We start from the raw sequence: 15,327 nt of genomic DNA on the forward strand, positions 1-15,327 counted from the left end.
TTGGCATCCCTCAGACATTAGTAGGTATGGGGCAGTTGAGTCAACTTGACCAGAACGATGAGTTAAGCGAGCTTTGATTGATGGAGGCTGTGTTTTGTTACTTTCATGTCTTTTCGTGTATGACTTCTTGGGGTAACATCTTGGGTAACATAGATGCAAGTGAAAGGTATATAAACCCCTCAATCTTCGTCTTTGATTCTGTTTTCTCTTCTTTTCTTTCTCTTTCTTCACAAACCAATTTGCTCTTTTCTCTCTCACTCTCATTTTTATCAACGGACATTTTGTCTTTATCTCATCGTATCGTATATAATAGTTATTATATTAGTTGTTTAGTATGTACGCTAGTCTTGCTCATACTGTACTTCCTCTCTCCCTCTTGGGTAGCGCCTTAGCTGGTGTTATCCGTATAAGAGGTGATGATGATAACGCCAATCCTACCGACGCCAAGAAACATCACGATGACGACAAGAAACACCACGAAGACAACAACAGCATTAACACTGATGTCTCGCCTCAATTCATCGGTTGCGTCAGTCGAACCTTCTTCAACCTTGTGTCAAGCGATGACAATTTCGATGGTGACTTTACCGAACAACCCGATCTTCAAACCTGTATTGTAAGTCCATGTCATACTGTAAAGATCACCTCTCGTCAGCTCTCCTTACTATCTGATATCCTGCTTCTAGAACCTTCCGCTTCAGCCCTGTCCTTCTTTGCTCTCTTGTTCTTTCCTTGATCTCGACAGGATGCACCATTCAACGCTGACGTCATGTGCAATATAGGAACACTGCGTCGAGGACAAATTCCGATACACCTATTGGGACGCTGATAGGAAGCAATGCTACTGCTCTCCTGCTCAACGACCCGACGCCGAACAAATTCGAGACAACGATGCCACGACCGGTCGATGCAAGACTAGAGATGCTATTGTAAGTCATATATTCTCACTTCTCCTCTCACTCCGTCCATTCAGACTTCAGGCCTAGTCCTTTCTCTTATATCGGACCTCATCTGTCTTTGATATCCCAGATGCTGACGACCAATGCGCCTCTTAGGTCTTCCTCAACAATGCCACATTCAGATTCGGTGGATGCTTCGGACCCCTCGCCAACTACACTGCCTACGGTGTTCAACCAGTCGCCCGATTCAGCACCACCTCTGTTCGAGACTGCTTTGTCCTATGCGATCAACCTTGTCGAGATCAATACATTGATGTGGTAGCTATCTCTCCTCGATTTGATCCCGCTCTTTACGCCTTCGCATACGATTGCGCATGCTTCGACATCGACTACCACAATCATCCTCCTGTGGTTAATCGGACTTGCGCCATCGACTCCGAATTCGCTTACTACAGAGAGGACCACCACAATGACGACCACAAGAAGAACTCTAAACGAGGTGAATATGATGATGTTGACTGGTATGGCAAGAAGGTAAGCCTCTTTGTCTTTTTTGCATGCATCACGAATAAAAGCTGATGAGATATGATCGTAGTATCACCACGAAGCCGAATCCGACTATGATCATGATCACAAGGTGAGTTTCTCCGATCTATGACAGAAGCTTTCTGCTGATGAGTCGTCAATGTGATGCTCAGAAGGATGGACAAGAGTCTGACAACTACGCTCAAGCTGATCACGACAAAGACGTAAGTTTCCTCGATTGTCATACACCGTGCGAACGCTGGCTGACTCTGGAAACTATAGGACCATGACTACAGTCCCGACAACTCCCATAAGAAGGGTGATGATGACTGGGCCGATGATTCACACAAGGATGACTATGTGAGTTGATCCATAGTAGCGCTCATGAGTCTGAGTTGAAATTGACAGCCATTTCTCAGGACCCCAAGAAACACCATGACGAAAAAGATGTCGATAACCAGGACAATGATGTGAGCAGTCCGTCAGTCTGAGGAGAGAACGAATCCGCTGAGACGCTCTTCTTTCCAGTATGATCACGATAAGGGCTATCAAGTAGAGGATCCGTCGGATGAGGACCAAGACGTGAGTGCTCACTCTTGTGATAACTGATTTCACCTGCAGCTTTCGCTAACCTTCGTGCCTTAGTACGACCACAAGAAGCACCATGACGATGATCACGGCAAAGATCACGACGAAAATGACGAAGATGAACAAGAAGTGAGTCGTGTGGCAGCGTGCTGATTACAAAATGCTATCTGCTGATTGACGTTGTTCAGAACGACGATGATAAGAAGCACCATGATGCTGACCACGACCACGAAAAGAATCACGAAAACGAAGACCAAGATGACAATGAGGTGAGCGCTCATTGCGCTTAAGCAATTGACATAGCTAAGCTGGGTCCTTCCGCCAATTAGCACGACCACAAGAAAGATCATGAAGCTCCCAATAACAATGTGAGTCAAAGACATTAAACTGTGGTCTGTACTGGGCTAATGAAGCGTTTTGACAGGATGACGACCATCACAAGGATGGCAGTGGTGATGCTGGAGATGACGATTCAAAGAAGGTAAGCGCACTTAGATGATTTTCGTGAAGGGCAACTCAAACTTACTTTTCATACCTGCACTTGCGCAGCACCACGAAGATGACTCCGGCCACCACAAGAAGCAACACGATTACAAAGGTGACGAATACAACTACGACTACGGATACTACGGGAGAAGGGGCGAGTCTCGTGTTACATTTACCCAAGTGACCGGGCTGAATCGAAATGCATAGCTTGATCGATGATCAGCTTCGAAAAATACAAAATGTGTAAATCGACTTGTTGATAGTCTGTGGGTCTCAGAAAAAAGGTCTATATAGTTTATGTTCGGTTCATACGTGATTTGTACCTATACCATGCATCGTCGTAAGCTACTTTATGATCGATTATTAAAATGCCCAATTGTCCTGATTTGATCGAAGTCTGTTTACGAGGACTGTTATAATCCATTCAATCAATTATCTTGACATCCTCCTTTCGATGGTCGGCCTCGCGAGTTCCTGGCCGTGATTGCAAACCTAGAATGTGCTTCTCAGCGAAGTCAGAAGCCTGTTCCGCGTGTTCCGATGAGAGACAGAGAGCTATATATGAGAATGCTTGAATGGTGCTGGTCATGATCTCCTGCTCTTCCCAATCACTTCATTTCTCTCTCTCAACTCGAGCCGAAATCAAGTTCTATGATGGCATCTCAGCTCAGATTCCCTATGGTCTTGATCACCATTATAGTCTTTCTGACCTTAAATATCTTCCCGACTCAAGCTTTCGCCCTGGTTCCCGTTCCAGCAGGGTGTGTATCGGGGAAATATTTCCACGATCATATCATCAATGGAGACGGTTCTTTGACCCTACAACCAGATAGAAACAACTGCAAGGTGGGTCAGCAGTCATGATGTCATTTCTCGACTGATGGCTAGGAAGCTGACGAGAGTGTTTTCTACTGACAATGTACTGTAGGAGCAATGCCATGTGACGGGTTTCAAGTACGCTTATTTCCGCAAGGAAAGCGGGAGATGTTTCTGTACCAGTAGCGATAGGAAGACTCCGCCTGCGAATCAGCAGGTTGTGGGGATTGATAATGAGGGGAGATGTAAGGATGGCCAAGCTTCTGTGAGTACTAAATTATAGAAGGTACTTTTGCGTTGTTTTATGGTATTATCAGTCTGACGACTAGGCGTTATTTCGAGCTGATTCATTTGATACTGCAGATCGACTACATGGCTTCGCCTTATCACTTCGACAAATGTTACAATACCGTACCAGGACCCACATCTCGCAAGAAATCAGTGACCAGTATTGAAAAGTGTCTGGATTATTGTCATGGACCAGGAAGCGATATCGATAGCTGGGTGGTCAGTTTCATCCCTGATGGGAACAAGTATACTTGTAAATGCTTCGCATCGAATGCTGTGGGAGAGGGGTATAAGCATTGTGGACCTAAAGATGCGTTCAGATTTATCAAGTGATTACTGGTTTCACAGATAGTCTGATGGAACGTGCTTTTCGGTACCATTAAATTCAGTACATCATGTAGGTATATATGTATGGTGCGAGATATGCCACTTATGCCTCATGTCCTCAGAAATGATGCGCTGTGACTGACAGGCGATTTGCCCTTGCTCTATAATTGGTCCATCTCGATAGATAAGACGAACAGGAGATGACTTGTCCATGTATGTCTACGATGAACACGTGTGCCTTTTCTGAGAGTCGTCAATGATCTGCGTTGCAGCTGTCAGACAGATCGTCGGAAGGACAAACAATGTCGAAGCAACGAGGAGTACTTCAGCACACACATTTCAGATGCTTCTTGACCAGAACATTCTCAGCGCCATCAAAAGCGAAATGCGAAAGCATTTGTCAACAAATCTAATTATCCATGACATCTCAGGCCATCCGTAATCCAATGATCGCAGAGTCAAGATCCAATATGCTCACCGAAACAATCACCTTCGTAGTGATTCTCTTCATTGGCTTTCTCAATTCCGTATTCGTGACGGCGCTCTCACCCGTCTTCGGGGGTTGTATCACCAAAACGAGGTTCGAGAGTATCATGCAACAAGATCGCTCTAGCTACGGATTACTGTCCACTCAAGGGACCAAGCTGGACTGTACAGTAGGTCCAAGCTCAATCCAAACCGTACTCCCAAATTCAAGTAGATCTATGGGTTGTTATAAGTACTGATACGAATTATCCTCATATTGCTGCTACTTGACTGTAGACGCTGTGCAAAAACAAGAAATTCATCTATGCGCATTTTCAACAAAGCACCTCGAGATGCTTTTGCACGAAGACCGATGAGATTGCACCTGACGATATCCAGGAGGGGTGTGATCATTTGGGGACTTGTAAAGCTTGTCATGCGTCTGTGAGTACTAGTACTGTGTTATATCAAGTTCGCCCAAGTCGACTCGATTGTTCCAATACGATGAAGTGAGATGGCACTGCATCGAAGGTGTATAATCCTGAAATGTGATCATACGGCATCCCCAATCCAATGAGTCAATCTGATTTGACAAGCTGATAAAATGTCTGCTGGCTTTTGTATAGGTCACCTACCTCGTATCCCCCCTGGAATTTACAGGCTGTTACACCCACCTCCTCGGGAAACCGTTCCTCGAACTGACCGAGAACGGGAACACCGATCTGAGTACTTGTTTGTCGATCTGCGCTTCGGATGTATACGATACGGAGGTCGTAGGATTCAGTAGCAAGTTCAAGATTGATACCAAGGGCAACTTGCAATTGAACTCTCACAGAAATAGTGGCGACGAGAAGGGAAAGGGACGAGGAGGATGGGAATGGGAATGGAAATGCGCTTGTTATTCGGGTAAAGGACATAGTGCTTCCCGTAAGAAATTGAGAGGCAAATGTGGGAAAGGATCAGTATGGAGGTTTCAAGTGCCTCAGATGGATCATGAGTAGACCAATGCGAACGGGATGCGAAATGAGAATTTGAGGAAACAGAATAAATATCGTATACTCAAAATCACCGTGTGACTATGCATATAAAGATAAACCCCACTAGGCATCCAATAATATTACAAATATAGTACAACTTATATGCAATTCCTACTTTACAATGACTCGAAAATGCCGTTGAAATGTCTATGCTTGATCCTGCTTGATCCGATCCCAAAATATCCTCGCTTCGAGCGGGTGACGAGAGGATTTCATACCTTCCCGCCTTTTATATGTATGTCTATGTTCTATTATATCTTTGATCTGATCAGAAATCCAAAAACCTGCTTTGGTGGTTTCTGATCTCATATGATTATTGCAGCTCGTAGCCCGCCGCATTAGGTCGGACCATTGCTTTCGTAGTATTATCCCTGCACCTCTTGAGGAACTTGAACAGTGCACTACCTCCAGTGCCCCTTATCTCATTGATATCGACCTCCTTCTGCTCAACCATCTCTTCCTCCGTTAACGGTGCAAGGCCCGTCATTTTCCTGACTCGTTCCGAGGGCTGTCTTCTAGCTTGTTGGACTATGAACAGCGAGACCACACGCATGTGTTTCTCCCTAAACCTCCTGAGAGCCTCTAGGGCGCCATCGTAAGCCGTCGCCAAAGCAGGGTGCGAGTGGGCGTAGTGCACAACTAGCGGTCGGAGTGGATTCGGGTGTGTGGAGAGATGGAGTATGAATGATCGATGCGGTAGTGGCATGTATTGTAACATCCTCTGAACGAATGTTGCTTCTCCCTTTGGAGCAGAGCCGTGACCGTGACCATGGCCATGGGCAGGAGTTGCAGCAGGAGGAGGGGAGTCGGCAGAGACAGGTGTGGAATCGACAAGGATTTTCGATTGGTCCGGATGTTCAATAGCATTCAGGGCTTCTTCCCTTTCTTCAGCCGTCGGCGAGTGGTCGACGGTCAAGAAAATATCGATAGCGTGGATAAGTGAACTCTGACCCGCCGATGGACCCGAGAACAACTTCCCTTTCTTGCCCACGGTACTACGACTTTCCGCCACCGAAGTAAGGTGTTCTACGTCCTCGTCTAAGCCTAGATAATTCCATCCGAGAGAAGCAGGTCCGTCGGAATCACCACCTCGGAACCACGGTCTGATCAGATGGTAGAATTCCTCGGGATCGACTTCCTGCATCAACGTCATGGTGACATCGCTAATCTTGTCTATCTGATGAGCCAGTTTCTTCAGGTAAACGGTCAATCGTCGGAGCGCCTTCTCGTCGGCCAAGAACAACTCGTCGAGCGATTGCCTCATCAGTCGTAAGGCCTCGGCTCCTGCGATCTCGCATAATGCTGAGATCAAGAAGAATTGTTCTTCGCTTCGAGTGCCGGTGAAGGTGGTGATAATTTCGCTTGGCGGGTTCGACTTGACGGAAGGCGCGATTGATGGGTTGAAAGGTAAGAAGTTGTATAAGACGGTATCTGCGTAAGTGAGCACAGGCGGTAGACCTAGTAATGGCGAGACGGTAAGGAGTGGCACGGAGATACACGCTGGGATAGGAGTCGGTTCGGGGATTGAAGAGGCGGGACTGGTGTGGACATAGAAGTGGGCGAGGAAGGTGAGGACTACGTGTGCTCGTCGCAGGTGTGGTAGAGATGAGAGGAGACCGGTAGTGTCGACAACAGGCATCTATAAGCAGAATGGAGCGTCAGCATGTTGACTGGAGTCATCATGGTGCTGGTGCTGCAAAGATGTGTGATTTGGCAAGTTTTCAGAGATCACACGACATACCGAATCGAGCGCATCACGCCATAATCGCTCCTTCTCCCTTTGTCCGCCAACTATCAATCCTTCTCCCGTATGCGCACCTCGAGCAGCGTCCAGAGCTTCTTCCCATATCTCGTATTGGCCTGAGAGACGGGCGATGTTGCTTGAACCGGGCAAGAAACCGGTCCTGACATCGACTTCGAAATCGGCCGAAGCTAACGAAGCTGTGTTGGGCGCTTGACCGCCTGACTCGTGAGAAAAGGTAGACGGTAAACCCGATGGGAAGCTTTCTGTTGGCTGGGCGAACGACGGTTGGAGGGATAAGAAGTGTCCGGGTGGAAGGGAGTGGATCGTCGGTGGACCGGGAGAAGGTGATCTCTTGGGAATCATCTTGATTCTGTCAGATCCGGTTGATGTCGGTGGCGAGGTGAATTACCTGAATCCCTTGAGGTAGGTTGGGTGTGTTATGTATATCGATCAAGAAAACATGTACAAGAAGGGATGATGAACAAGAGGATTCGATCGGTGGCCAAATGCGATACGTATGGAGGGTATGCAGGTTGAGCGAAGAAGAGAAGAATGCGAGAGAAAGTACTCAAGTGATTGTTGACTTTTGGGGTAAGAGGACCGGGTGCTGACTTTTTTTTGGCGAATTTCTTTGTCAGTAACCGGGAATACCTTTGTTGCTATGGTAATCACATCATCACATCGATTGACGCGAGTTTACTCAAACAACCGGTGTCGGATTTATTTCTCCACCAGTGACATACTTCGGTCCGAAGTTTACCATACAAGCGGACTTAGAGGTGCGACACTCATAAACCCCTCAAGATGCATGATTAAGGCTTAATCACTATCTATAAGCGTAAAGCATAAAGGTTGAGGAGCCAGTGTTGAATCGTTCATTTGCTTCGACAATGCACGGTGCTTCACGCACTGCTCGCCAGGGATGAGCTCACTGTATCTCGTCAACCAATGTTGCGTAGTGATGACATCGAATATGAACATGTTAATGACAACACCCAAGTATATGTACAATACAATATCAAGGCAACGCAGACAATCCGACCTAACAAGCATTAATCTTTCCTTTCTCCTTCTTCTTTTCCTTGACCTCAGCAGGGGCAACACACATCAACGCTAACACTATCAACTTGAATCCGATCGCGACAACCACAACCACCCAACTGCCCGCGTACTTATGCATGATACCTCCGATGAAACTGCCAATGATCATAGCCATGATATAAGCCAATCGCCTGTTCCTCCCTCGGGCATTCTTGTTCGTGAATCCGCTGAAAAGGTATTTGTCCGAGACCAGATCGACGTAGCTTGAGGTCATTGGTGCCGTGGGGATCTCCTGGATCGAAGCTTGTCTTGCAGAAGCTACTTGCGCGCCACTCATTATTGCGAACAAGGAGATGATTACCCATTCGTGTTTCTCTCCTAGCCTAGTCTGCTCTGGTCCGACAGAGGAGAGGAAGATAGTGGCGAGGATGAGGAAGATGATTTGGGCTGAGACGTTCATGAGGAGCCATATACGTCTTCGAACGCCTATGATCGATCAAAAGTCAATGTGAGTTCCGTGAAATGGTGGATGAATAAGGATCAGTGAATCAGAACGTAACGTACCGATGAAATTACCGATATGCCCAAATACCAAAGCTGCTCCGAGGAAAGAAGCGAATGAGACTCCCGTAAGGAGAAGTAAGTGGCCTGAGACACGGACGATGGCCACGGTGAGAAGGATCGTGTTGCCGGTTTCTACAACGCATCAGACCAGGATCAGAATTGATTTTTGTATTCGCGCATGATATAACACAGGAGCAATGCACTTACGATTCGAAGCAAATGTCTGGAAATCAAGATAGGTAGTAGCGTCCAGTATTCTACGGTCACAAACCAAATGTGATCAACGGTCACCCATCAATGAGACGGGGTTGCCCTTTCTTATAGCTAGGCTAGAACGCAAACTCACCCAGTAGCGAAAGCCTGCATGATCAAGCACAATACCAGAGACTTGGCAGTGACGGTATCGCTCATCCATCCAGACCACTTATCTTGTCTTTTCCACGGTTGGAAAATCACTTTCTTTTTGGTGATCGAATTAGTGGTTCCTGCTGCAGGCTGCGCTGGTGGGGTTTGACCCTGGTTCGGATCTTGATGTTTCTCCTCGACAACTTGCTCCTTACCGCCATCTACGATCGTTCGCGTTCGCGTTCGGGTTCGAGTTGGGTTTTGGGTTTGAATTTCTTCATTATTGTTTTCGCAACAAGGTTGATCGTCGCTATCGCTATTATCGTCGTGGACTTGTTTTCTACCTTCCCAATATACACCATCGTTGTCATCCCCGTCCCCATCGCAGTCGCATGATTGATTCCGTTGATCTGGAGTCTGGCTGTGAGATACGGAACCTCGTCGCGTAATCTGCGAAGAGGATGATTCGGAGGGTCGTTTCATGGACACAGACCTTGTGGGGGGTGAACAGGCGCGTGAGAGTAAGTCGGTAGTTGAGTTATGCGCCGTAGAAGCGGGTGAGATGTCTCGACTTGAAGACAGTGGGATAGCGAGGAGAGCGTCGTTGGACATATGTATTAACGCGGGGTGCACAGTGATCGTCGACTGGTGAAGTGGGTATGGTTTATGATCAATGCTTTGAGAGATAAAGGGATAAACAGTGAGGTGTAGGCGTAGGCTATATCACAAGATTATAGTGTTCGATCTTCGAGTATCTTCATGGGAGGAAGAAGAACAAACGGATATCCGTTTCAACAAAGCGAAAGCGTCCAGGCCATGATTACTTATATATGATCCATCAAACAAGCCAGCTCATGTCCATTCAAGAAAGTTTTCAAGGAAAGAAAAGAGACGGGCAGATTGATGATGGTGAGGATCACGGATCCATCATTCAACGTACGAATGAATATGGTCTGTATTCGTTAAGCTCGTAGGTGTCAGTCAATCAATACGAATGAAATCCCGAAGAACGGTTTTTAGTACACATGACGACGGGTCGCTCGGCTGCACCGAGATATGTTAGGCTACTTTCTCATGCCGATCTTCGTTAAGGCGCAAGGGGGTAAGGGGAAAGGGCGCAGGGCGCAAGGGTGAACATGGGATTAAGCATATATACTCGGCCTGGTATTCCAAAACCAGAGTCCGATTTTTGCATGGGTAAGATTCCAAAATCAAAATAAAATACACAAGCGATTTGGAATTCATGCGAGATTCCAGATACAGACACGTTCGGGAGGGTATTTCATTCCGAGTGGCGAATTTATCTGAGTTACCTATTTTGAGCGGGGCAGACAGTGCCTGGAATGTGAGTAGTACAATCGACCACGTGGTCATCAAAGTGGGGATGCTCGAGATAACGATTTCTCGATCAGCTAATTAAGGGTGGTTTAACTGCTTCGATGAACGATGCAGCTACTCGAGTAAGCCCGACGACAACGAGAAGGATAGCCTGGACTGTAAATCAAGGTATCGGTCGACGTCCATGAGGCTAAGCTCGATATTGTACAAGATGGCGAGAAGCAAGACCTATTCCGTCAGTCAAACGAGCATCCTCGAGTCCGTCAACATACAGGAGCTGATGTGATCGCTATAAACAGGAGGCCATCTCGTTATTGAATACCTGTCAATCCAATGCAGCTACGTTAGTAGGATAAGCTCTCTTAAGATCGGTGATCAACAATGAAGTGGACTGGAATCGAGCTGATCAGTACTTACGTAGGATCGAGGCAATACGGAAGTCGGGCGGACGGATGAACGAATATGCCGTAGCTGAGATGCATGATTATCTACGCAAGATAGGGTACAAGGTGGGTCTCATTCTGACACGAGTAGGGGAATGCGGACTGACCCGACTGCAAACCTCTTCTCGTTGCAGCCCGATGACCTGAATCAATTGAATGTCGTGCATATAACGGGTACGAAAGGCAAGGGATCAACATCGGCTTTCACGGAGAGGATTTTGCGAACGCACATACCAGGCGGCAAGATAGGTTGGTCTGGTCCTACCGTGTCAGGGCTTCATCTTTGCCCTCCCACCTTCCCGTCTGCCCAGTCCAGGTCAGAATTGAAGCTGATGATTATACGCCGCTTAGGGTTGTACACCTCGCCGCATCTGTGTGCAGTACGAGAGCGAATCAGGATAAACGGAGAACCAATATCGGAAGAGGCGTTCGCCAAGTATTTCTTTGAAGTGTGGGAAAAGCTGGAGAACGATCCGAAGGTCAGTAGGGCCCAGAAACCATACAGGTATCGAAGCACCTTGGTGATCCAAGGATAAAGCTTACATTGCTGGACGTCTTTTTGGCAGACGTTGACACCGCAGACACCTCAATTCCCGATCTACTTCAGACTCTTGACTCTCCTTGCGTTCCACGTGTTCATCTCCGAGAGGATAACGGCGACAGTGTTAGAAGTCGGTATTGGAGGACTGTACGACTCGACGAACATCGTGCCGAAACCTATAGTCACGGGAATCACGAGTCTGGGGTTGGATCATACGGCTGTGCTGGGTAATACGATCGAAGAGATAGCGAGGAATAAAGCGGGCATATACAAGAAGGACGTTCCTGCTCTGAGCGTCGTGCAGGATCAAGGAGGGGAGGTGTTGAAGGAAGTGGCAGAGAAGAATGGGGTGTGTAGAATTTCCCTTAATCTAGCTTTCAGTCTTATCAGACCAAAGCATCTTTAGCCCGGATAGCCTGATTGCGGGACCTGATCTGAGCTGACAGTGATTTCTGCAGGCTCCATTCGAAGTCATACCGACGATATCCCCGACCCCACTGGGCTTACCAGGCGCCCATCAACTAATTAATGCCTCGCTCGCCGTTGCATTATCCTCCAAATTCCTATCGATCCAGAAATACCCTTTCCAAGCTCCAACGCAATCATCTACATCTACATCTAACCTGACCTCAGGAATCCCCGAATCATTCGTCAAGCCTCTGGCGGAGACTCGTTGGCCCGGACGTTGCCAACAAGTGCAGCAGGGGGAGATCACCTGGTTATTTGACGGGGCACATACGATCGAGTCCCTCCGATCATGTGCCGAGTGGGCTTTTGATGGAGACAGGAAACCGAATGTCTTGATATTCAACTGTTCCGGAGGCCGAGCGGGAGAATCATTGCTGAATGAGTTGCTGGCGACCGGGTCGAAGAAGCAGGGGATGAGTAAAGAGGAGTTGGGCAGACAATTTGATAGTATCATCTTCTGTACGAATGTCACGTATACGGATGGGCATTTCAAGAGTGGTGAGTGTGGCGTCATCCTCCCTTAAATATCGAGACTCGAGACATCTGGTATTGGGATTATTGCGATTGAGTTTTATAGTTCTTTAGTTCGAAGTTGAGCTGATCATTGTGATTGTCGTCGTGGGTAGATCTGGATGCGAAAGCGATAGATCCGAACGATCTATCTCACTTGATAACGCAGAACGCGTTGAGGGATTCATGGATCAAATTGAACCCCTCGTTCGATCCGGCGCGTGTGCATGCCGTTGCGTCGATCCAGCATGCTATCAATATTGTCAGGGGTCTCGGGGAGAAGCAGGTGTTGGTAGCGGGTAGTTTGCATCTCGTTGGAGGAGTGATGGAAGTTGCGGGTCTGCAAGATGCGCTGAGTATGGTGTAGACGTATAGACATGCATAGCATAGCTGTCACATTCCCGCGTAGCTTATATGTAGTCAATCTGAGTCAGTCTTGACTTTGGCTACGAAATGCGACTTCAGTGGAGACTTCAGCATAGAGTATGTGTTGCACAGTCATATGTATGAAAGCTATCTTGTGTACCGATGGTCGTTTGGTGCGAGATGAGGGTAGCGTAGGTTGCAATCTGCTGCTCTGCCCGGCTCGAGGCTATGGTGTCCTCAAAAACACCGTATGGTAAGGTGGAGGTTGACCAACGTACTCGACCAGCTCGCGTTGAGAGTTTGTTGCAACCAAGGTATTGGATTGTTTCTCTTCTTCTTTTCATTTGTGCTTCGATGATAAAGCAAAGCATCGACGAACCGCAGGGGAAGGATGGTATGACCCGGTATCAACGGCTCTCCGTGGTCTTCCAACGCAACCCAACGACGTCGATCGTCCTCTTAGCGGCTATCATCCGAATCTCCCACATCGCCTTCCTCTACATACTTTCCAGCTTGATTCCTCCCTTCGACACTTCGCATACCCTCCTTACAGCAGATCAACCGTCTACTGGGGGTCTACCGGGTCTACGATGGGATGCGATTCACTTCGTATCGATAGCGAAAGATGGACATACTCACGAACAACAATTGGCATTTCAGCCTCTGTTCATGGGGATCCTGCGTCTCGCTGGGGAAGTCGTATCTTGCTTCAAAAGGATAGAAGGTGCAGATGAAGGTGCAGGGGTGAGGGTGGGAGATGTGGTCTGGGGTGGGATGGTAGTTAGCTCTATATGCTGGGTGGGGAGCTGTGTGCTTTTATACAAGTGAGTCATCTCGGTCTTGGAGATGTATCGATCTAAAGGCTGGTAGAAGCCTATAAGTGCAAGGGTTATCGTTCATGTCTACATAGACATCCGTACAATGCCGAGCTAATCTCGATAATGAATTGTCTCATTCAGATTATCCACACACCTCTTCAACGTCAGATTCGCCCTCCTCGCTACGTTACTATACATGATACCCCCAAGCCCAGTCCCTTCATTACCGTACACCGAGCCCCTCTACGCCCTAACGACGTTCGGGGGTATCTATTTGGCAGTTGCGAAACGACGGTATACCCTATCTGGATTCCTGTTTGCTTGCTCGACAGCTACGAGAGCTACAGGGATATTCAACGTGATCATACTATGCGGGGTGATTTTACTGGATGGAATTCCGATATCAGCATTGGACAGCAGAATTATCCTGAAGGTGAGTCGGGTTGTGCCCAACATTGACGACTAGTAAACCAGGTCAGACTCCGAATGCGGACACAAAGCTGATCTAGTCTGGGCCTTCTTTTCCTATTTTACACCCTGTTAGAGATGCCTCACCCGCTCGTGGACAGCTATCGTCCCTTGTCTTCTGACGGTATCACCCTTCCTCGTCTTCCAAGTGTACGCTTATCAGTCATTTTGTCATGATCCATCGATGGCTAGACCCTGGTGTGAGAGCAAAGTACCATTTGCGTATGGGTTTGTGCAGAAGGAATACTGGTGAGTCGGAGAAGTATCCCTCATACATATGGGTTCTACGTCTATTCCTGCTTTCACTTCTATGTCGATACCTGTCGAAATACGAGTCCTAAGCCTTTCGATGAGCGTGTACACGCACAGGAGGCTGATAAATCACTTTCCCCACCTTAGGAATATCGGATTCCTGAATTACTGGACAATCTCCAACATCCCAAATATCCTCTTACCCTTTCCAATACTCATCACCTCTCTCCTCGGAACTATCAAGCACTTCAAATCCTTGAGCCTCAGGACCAAGAGAATACACAGAAACCACACCCAACACGGAATCATCAAGGCCAATAACGAATTAACGGTGACGATTCTGTATATACATCACATCATAATGATGTGTCTGATTCTCTTCAACTCGCATGTCCAGATCCTGCTGAGGACATGTATTACCGATCCTGTGATTTGGTGGAATGTCGCTTCCGTCTCTGTTGATTGGGTGCCGGAAACAGCTACAGAAGCAGAACCAAAGTCAGGAAGCGGGAAGAAGATCAAGAACGATGATGCCAACAGCCCGTGTGAGATCCCTCAGCTACAGCCGGGAAAGAGGGAAGATAAGTGGCAGCTTAATGGGATAGGTAGGTTCTGGATATATTGGTCTGTGATCTGGGGGACTGTGTCGACGATTCTTTGGGTAGGTCATTATCCACCTGCATAGGTCGATTATAATCCCAGGATGGACACTGTAGTATAGTATATTACGAATATTTGATGCATAGAATAAAGTAATGATGTATCCTACAATTCGCGATTAAAGGTAAGAATTACGACTTGAACAGGCTTCGCCAACTCCCAGTAGAGAGATGATCAACATCCCTCTTACTCGACTACTTGATTATTGACTGGATACTAAGCTATTCACAACAATGACGATGCCTCAGCACGCCCCGTCTTTCATCTTGATTATTTCTTTCATTCCTTTACCTATGAGTATTACTCGATTAAGCTCTTTCTTACTCTTCCTAAGCCTC

At 47.3% G+C, this 15,327-nt stretch overlaps 7 protein-coding genes across 7 annotated transcripts; 5 read left to right on the forward strand and 2 right to left on the reverse strand.

Moving 5' to 3' along the window:
* Positions 1-334: 334 nt before the first annotated feature.
* Positions 335-2,705, forward strand: I303_101111 (uncharacterized protein; the record flags this gene model as incomplete). Its single annotated transcript, XM_018404478.1, has 13 exons — positions 335-616; positions 783-929; positions 1,056-1,433; positions 1,495-1,536; positions 1,598-1,648; positions 1,707-1,784; positions 1,844-1,894; positions 1,953-2,006; positions 2,070-2,141; positions 2,201-2,281; positions 2,342-2,380; positions 2,437-2,493; positions 2,562-2,705. The coding sequence occupies 13 exons, from the start codon at positions 335-337 to the stop codon at positions 2,703-2,705; spliced, it is 1,476 nt and encodes a 491-aa protein (XP_018267132.1).
* Positions 2,706-3,152: 447 nt separating this feature from the next.
* Positions 3,153-3,935, forward strand: I303_101112 (uncharacterized protein; the record flags this gene model as incomplete). Its single annotated transcript, XM_018404479.1, has 3 exons — positions 3,153-3,344; positions 3,427-3,579; positions 3,678-3,935. The coding sequence occupies 3 exons, from the start codon at positions 3,153-3,155 to the stop codon at positions 3,933-3,935; spliced, it is 603 nt and encodes a 200-aa protein (XP_018267133.1).
* A 464-nt stretch (positions 3,936-4,399) lies between these two features.
* Positions 4,400-5,395, forward strand: I303_101113 (uncharacterized protein; the record flags this gene model as incomplete). Its single annotated transcript, XM_018404480.1, has 3 exons — positions 4,400-4,585; positions 4,692-4,838; positions 5,021-5,395. 3 exons carry the CDS (start codon positions 4,400-4,402, stop codon positions 5,393-5,395), a joined length of 708 nt encoding a protein of 235 aa, XP_018267134.1.
* A 349-nt stretch (positions 5,396-5,744) lies between these two features.
* On the reverse strand, positions 5,745-7,538 carry I303_101114 (uncharacterized protein; the record flags this gene model as incomplete). The annotated part of the gene is made up of 2 exons (XM_018404481.1): positions 5,745-7,070; positions 7,173-7,538. 2 exons carry the CDS (start codon positions 7,536-7,538, stop codon positions 5,745-5,747), a joined length of 1,692 nt encoding a protein of 563 aa, XP_018267135.1.
* A 679-nt stretch (positions 7,539-8,217) lies between these two features.
* On the reverse strand, positions 8,218-9,737 carry I303_101115 (uncharacterized protein; the record flags this gene model as incomplete). Its single annotated transcript, XM_018404482.1, has 4 exons — positions 8,218-8,702; positions 8,781-8,912; positions 8,988-9,037; positions 9,127-9,737. The coding sequence occupies 4 exons, from the start codon at positions 9,735-9,737 to the stop codon at positions 8,218-8,220; spliced, it is 1,278 nt and encodes a 425-aa protein (XP_018267136.1).
* Positions 9,738-10,674: 937 nt separating this feature from the next.
* I303_101116 (uncharacterized protein) lies at positions 10,675-12,792 on the forward strand (the record flags this gene model as incomplete). Its single annotated transcript, XM_018404483.1, has 8 exons — positions 10,675-10,698; positions 10,763-10,806; positions 10,885-10,972; positions 11,041-11,155; positions 11,258-11,385; positions 11,473-11,796; positions 11,906-12,413; positions 12,542-12,792. 8 exons carry the CDS (start codon positions 10,675-10,677, stop codon positions 12,790-12,792), a joined length of 1,482 nt encoding a protein of 493 aa, XP_018267137.1.
* Positions 12,793-13,187: 395 nt separating this feature from the next.
* Positions 13,188-15,014, forward strand: I303_101117 (uncharacterized protein; the record flags this gene model as incomplete). The annotated part of the gene is made up of 4 exons (XM_018404484.1): positions 13,188-13,615; positions 13,751-14,042; positions 14,154-14,326; positions 14,477-15,014. The coding sequence occupies 4 exons, from the start codon at positions 13,188-13,190 to the stop codon at positions 15,012-15,014; spliced, it is 1,431 nt and encodes a 476-aa protein (XP_018267138.1).
* Between the last annotated feature and the right edge of the window lie 313 nt (positions 15,015-15,327).

Source organism: Kwoniella dejecticola, chromosome 1 (genome assembly GCF_000512565.2).
Source record: "Kwoniella dejecticola CBS 10117 chromosome 1, complete sequence".
NCBI lineage: Eukaryota > Fungi > Basidiomycota > Tremellomycetes > Tremellales > Cryptococcaceae > Kwoniella > Kwoniella dejecticola.